The 5,825-nt window shown below is 51.2% G+C and overlaps 1 protein-coding gene across 1 annotated transcript; it reads right to left on the minus strand.

The window, feature by feature from the left end:
- Positions 1-516: 516 nt before the first annotated feature.
- Positions 517-5,256, minus strand: CASP9 (caspase 9, apoptosis-related cysteine peptidase; the record flags this gene model as incomplete). The annotated part of the gene is made up of 9 exons (XM_010193561.1): positions 517-609; positions 993-1,090; positions 1,282-1,461; positions 1,996-2,143; positions 2,854-2,943; positions 3,396-3,572; positions 4,214-4,245; positions 4,454-4,534; positions 5,037-5,256. Coding segments are annotated over 9 exons (1,119 nt in total), but the record flags the coding sequence as incomplete, so codon positions are not given.
- Between the last annotated feature and the right edge of the window lie 569 nt (positions 5,257-5,825).

Here is a 5,825-nt window from a genome sequence, read left to right on the forward strand (position 1 = left end):
GTCTTTGGGAGATGCTGAAATAACAAAACAGATGAGGGAACACAACACACAAGATTTTTCACTGCATTTTATTGAAAACCAGAAATATCAATTACAAAAATCATTGTTCCCCTTAAGCACCACACCTTGATTCCATTGACTGGTTATCCTGGCACTGAAGGACACAAACACCACGATCAGCAACAGAAAGATCCCTGGAGGCTGAGCATGGCCATGTCACAGTGAGCTAGAGGGGCTCTCCCATGCGAGCACAGAGCCTCCCTCCCTGCACGTTCTCCAGCAAAGGGGCTTCCTTCCCCATCCCTGCTCCACCCTGAATGTTTCCCATCAGCACCACACCAGACACCGTTTTATCCCTGTTTCATAGCATTCACAGAGCACATTTCTGAAGACAAACATCCTGACAGACAGACAAAAGCCACTGGGAGCATCAATGCTAAGTCTCAGTGGGTGCAGATTTCATCCGGCCACGGGGAGGAAACTCTCACGCTCGGCACAGACCTTGGAGCCCGCACATCATTTGCACCTGAAGAAGAATTTTTTACGGAGGAAGTTGAAACAGCCTGGGATCTGCTTGTACGTCCCCTTGGCAGAGACAGCGTTTGCCACCTGAGGACAGAAAGAGAGTTGAGGAGCGGGATGCTTTAGGGGCATGACCTCTCGCAGGAAGCACAGTGGCGAGGACATGAACACAAACATCTGGCATCATCTTCCTGAAGGCTTTGGTCTAAGGTAACTTTTTAACAATTTCCTTGGAAACTATTCAAGCCTGTGTTTTCAGGACTATTTCTCACTAGAGAAACCTTGGAGAGATTTTTGGCAGACGCTTTCTTATTAATTACACCTCTCCACAGCACCTCAAATTAGCCAAGCCATAAACTGAAGGCTCGTTATCCTCATTCCTTTTTTAAGTGTAGGCCTCCACACCTGATCACAGCTTTGTTTCTCTGTCACCTTCATGACTACACAAAGCAGGAAAAAAGGATGCTTACCCGCAGTAACATGTTCAGACAGGCGTACTGCTCCAGCACACTGTCCAGCGTTTCCACGTACCACGAGCCCCTCGACACCTCCCTCCAGGAGACAAAACCTTCAGAGAGAGCATGAGAACATCACTCCTAAAGCTAGGCTGCTGATCTTGTCTCTCCAAATTACTACTGTCTCCCAGGTGCCATCTCCAATGGAGCCTGTCACCCTCAACTGCCTCTGATTTTGGCCACGAAGCTCCGACTATTTTGCTAATTCCCCTGTATACAGCAAAGGATTTGCATGGGCTCTCACCTGGAAAAGTTGAGTAGGAAACCAAGATGTCGCTGGGCGTGGGCAAACAGGCTACGGCATCCAGCTCGTCCACGTTACCTGCCGGAGTCTGGAAAGGAGTCGCATCCGACTCCAAAGAACCTCCGGGAGCTTCGTCTCCGGGGGAGTCGCAATCCACTACAAAGCCTAGATCTTTTTGTTCTGCAAAAAGCAACAACAAGGCAAGCCCTGACATTCATCTTACTCAAGCATTCAATGATCATACATCCTCCTTTAAGAAAAGATGAAAATCCAAATAAAAAGACTAAGTGCCCTCTAATAAAACCAAGCTTTTATGCTGTGCCGGTCAAGTCGGAGCCATTGGCGATTCACGCAAACACCCTCGGTCCATGCTTCCCTTCTAACCTCGTGGCGGAAGAGCTGGTGCAGCCCCTCAGCGTGTGTTGCCTGGCTGGGGGCTGTGCTTACTCCTCTCCTTCCATCCTGCATCCCTACTGTGCGGTAAAACCCTTCCAGCACAGGCAAATCAGTACTGCCCTCTTACGAGAGGCTCACACCTGAGCCCTCCTACTCCCTCTGTGCCAGCAGTCAGAATGTGTGGCCAAGAGGAAGAAAAGACAGTGGAGAAAGAGGTGACAAACAAAAAAAGAATGAGATGCCAAAGTCTGACCATGCCTCTAAAGCCTCCTTACACCCAACAGCTGAGTCGCTTCATGAGCTAAAACAAAGATTCACCTCCGCCACAGGCCTGGATGAAGAAGAGCTTGGGTTTTCCTCTCAGACTTGGGCACTGGGACCCATTGAAATAGTTCACAATCTTTTCTATTGGAATGGGTTTTCCATCCGTTCCGTAAACACCTCCAGGAAACTGAATATGGCTCGTCTGCAAGAGGAAAATCCAGGAGCTAGTAATGCGGAAGGGGGGCCAGTACCAAGAGGGCCCATTGTCAATCGGACGCTTTGCAGCCTAAAGTTACCAGAACAGCTCTTGCTTCCTCATGTTTGTGCATGTGTGTGCACCCCATCAGGGTGAGGGGACACCCGGGAGTCATTTGAAACACCCTAAAACCCAGCAATCCGACTCCTCTTATCCAACTCCTATCCTGCCTCCAGCAACAGTGTTCTTCCTCCTCTGGGACGGTGCGCACATAACACACACCATTTTCCAGACTATTGCTCTCCTTTTCTTGCCCTTTGAGGCCTCTGACTTGCAATAAATGGGCTTTAACACTAACAGCATCGCCCCAGCCAGAGCTGGAGGAACAGGAAGGACTGAACAACCATGGTCTGAAGGTGAGCGTTGCCTCCCCTCACTCTCTGCACATCATTCGGTTCTGAATTGCACACCTCGGCTTCCGAAACACTCATCCACAGGCAACACTGGATCACACTACATGGGAGAAGCTCCCATTTTCCTTAACCCAGATACAGGAATGTAACTCCATGTAACGTACCGCAACAGCCAAACAGCCGTCAGATCAGTCACGACAGACCACTTCCCTCCCACTGTGTGAGACACCAGCGCCTGGATCCAACCCTTTCCCACACGAGCAGCTCGGCTCATGAGCGAAGGGAGAGGTGCGACGAACCCACCTGACAGCCGTGGGAAAGGATGATCACGACGCAGCAGTCCAAGGCGCTGTGGTCCTGCCGTGCCAGATTCTGCAGCTCCAAAACCATGTCCTACATAAAAAACATCACAGTAAGTTTTTCAAATTGCACCTGAGCCACAGAACACTCCCAGGCCCTGCTCTGATCACTTTATCATCCCCACACTGCTCAGAAGGATCCAGTCAACCTCTCTGCTACGGGATAACACACGCCTCACGTACAGACAGCAAAACCCATCAGCAGACATTGAGTATTTCTGCAGTTCTGCCCCTGTTTAACACTGGTTGCTTCAATTACAGAGATTTCTCCCCTCGCTGCATTCTTTACCACACAGCACCATAAAACAAAACGCTTCCACAAGATTTACCCGCTGAGAACCTCAGTTTACATTCACTGGCCACTCCAGATGATTGAGTGCCAGAGCTTTCGGTGCACTGCCAACATGAGGCCAACACCACGCGCTCCCATCACTCCCCGGGGCTCACCTCTCGCCCCTCACGCTACCTGGACACAGCCAGCCTCACCTGAGCTCTGAGATCCCGCCGAGTCAGGACGCTGAAGCGCAAGGCCTTGAAGCGCTTCTCCAGCTTCCCGCAGTCCACATTGGAGCCGTCTCGAGTCGACAGAGCCGAGTCTCGACTGAAGTTGACGTTGTTGAGGATCAGGCAGTGTCCGCACGGGTCTGCTTTCAGTTCGTAAACCTGGCAGGCACACATTGCAATTAAACATTAATTACTCAGAGCACTCACTGACTAATCCGGCAGGATGCAATGCCAACAAGGAACGGGAGGCCTTAAAGTAGCTCATTTCACAGCTTTTTCATTTCTCCAGGCCTAGGGATGCACAAGAGCATCCACTCCACATGCACATTGTTATCAGCAGCCAGGGAACACACAACAGTCTGCAAACTGGGGACCATCTTTGTGGAAAAGCAGCCGCTTCTTTACCTGCAGCATCTCCAACGTCAAGTTGAAGTTTCCATGAGGTTTTTTCAGCATCATCGTCAAACCTCACCACAAGAGCCCAAACAAGGAGCCAGAGAATGGGCAAATAAATTTCCCAGAGACTCAACTTTGCCATTGACGACAGCACCACAGGAATTTTACAAGGGAACAACAGGAACTGTTTAAGCTAAAGCTTTAGCTCTACATTATGTCATCTGTGTTCTAGCTAAGAGGAGCTGGCAAACGATTGGCTGCTCTGAGCCCATTGGCCCCGTTACAGCAAGCTCAGCTAACACAAAGTGAGAACTGGCTGCCCTGGGGTTATTTTCTTGTAGCCACCCACAAGGCATGGAGCTTTTGTTTAACAGGGAATGCTTTTGGCCTAACCAAATACCAACCAGATCATGGTTCCTCTTGTCAACAGCCGAACCTACAACACACAACAGAAACAAGGTATTTAGCTCTCTGCATGCCACAACAAGACCTTATACATTTTCCTCTTAGAATTAATGTCAAACCTTCCCTGTCGCCTGTGACGCATCAGCAACACGTATGAATTCTCCCTTCCCACCCCGCCACACACTGGAAACAAGCACTTGGCACACTGTGTCTCCAAAAGAGCCCAGGACGTGGCTTACCCCAGGCTGGTGCAGGAGGCATTTGAGGTTTTTCGCTCTCAGCTTGGACCGGTGTGGACAAACGTTCAGGAACGTTCATATCTGCAATGACACAAGACAGTCGGGGCTCAGCTTTTCTGTCTTCCAATTTAATGCTACAAGTATCCATCCTGGGGTCCCCAGAAGCCACCAGCCACCTGTTGCAGTGACTCTGCTGCAAGGGCACGATACAACACTGCAGCTGCATTCCCCTTTTCAGCATATGACAGCCTATAGTTTCTCCTTAAGTCCACTCAAGCTGGATCTGCACGCAGATTCAGCAGAGCACAAGATGGCGAGGACATGGCAAAAGGTATTTTCACCAAGGTATCACAGAGGTTGTGTGCAAAAACACAGAGAAGAAAGCTCCTAATGCCATGAGCACACAGCTGGGGCTTAAAAGCTTCCGCCACTGGAAAGCATGGCATTCTCCCAACAGCTCTGCGTAGTCATCTCTACAAGCCATGCTCCAGGATAATAAAAATCAGGACTTCACAGACTATTATCCATGGTGAGAGGGACCCCAGCTGCCACCCCCACACTGTTGTTTGCCCTTGCTACTTACTCTTGTTGTATTTTTCTCTGCGTAAGTCCAGCTCAACAGGCCTCAGGTCTGCCAGCTGCGGTGGTGCCGGTGGGCATTCACACTCCTGGCTCAGCATGTCCGCAAGGTCGCCCTGCCCAGTGTCCCGCAGGATGGAGAGGAACAGTGGAAAAGCCCGTTTCCCTCGCGTCTCCAGGTCAATGACCAGCTGCCGGGCTTGATCTCCTCGGCTGCCGGCGCTCTGCAGAGGAAGAAAGCCCACGGCAATGCACATCCACCCCAAACCAAGGTGTTCTGCCCAGCAAGCCCTTCCGATCACCACCCAGAGAGGGGAAATGTGGGGACCTGTGCCGAGCACATCTACACAGGGTGAACAACACCGAAACCCACCGGGCACAGACAAAGAGACCTCCAACAGCCACCTGAACCCCAACCCGAAGCCCTGCTGCCTCCATTGAGACAGGCAGCTGCCACCCATAGCAGGTCTTGGAGGGACAAGGGGGCAGGGAGTATCCCCAAGCTGTCCCCAGGGGACAAACAGTCACCCCCAGCCTGTCACCAGTGTCTGGGACAAAGTAAGACATCCTCAGTCTGTCACCAGTAACACAGTGGGGAAATGGGTGCCCCTTATCCTGTTGGGATGGGGACCCAAGAAGAAACCCTTATGTCTGGCACCAGCTGTGGCAGGGGACAAAAAAGGACAAGAAGGGGCAGGATGAGAGAGGGGGTGTCTTACACCTCTTACCCACAGGGCTTGGGGCAGTGAGGGGCAAGGGCCAACCCCTAGGCCTGCCACCAGAGGGAAGGGAC

The sequence above is a fragment of the Mesitornis unicolor genome, unplaced genomic scaffold, assembly GCF_000695765.1.
Source record: "Mesitornis unicolor isolate BGI_N332 unplaced genomic scaffold, ASM69576v1 scaffold30401, whole genome shotgun sequence".
Classification (NCBI taxonomy): Eukaryota; Metazoa; Chordata; class Aves; order Mesitornithiformes; family Mesitornithidae; genus Mesitornis; species Mesitornis unicolor.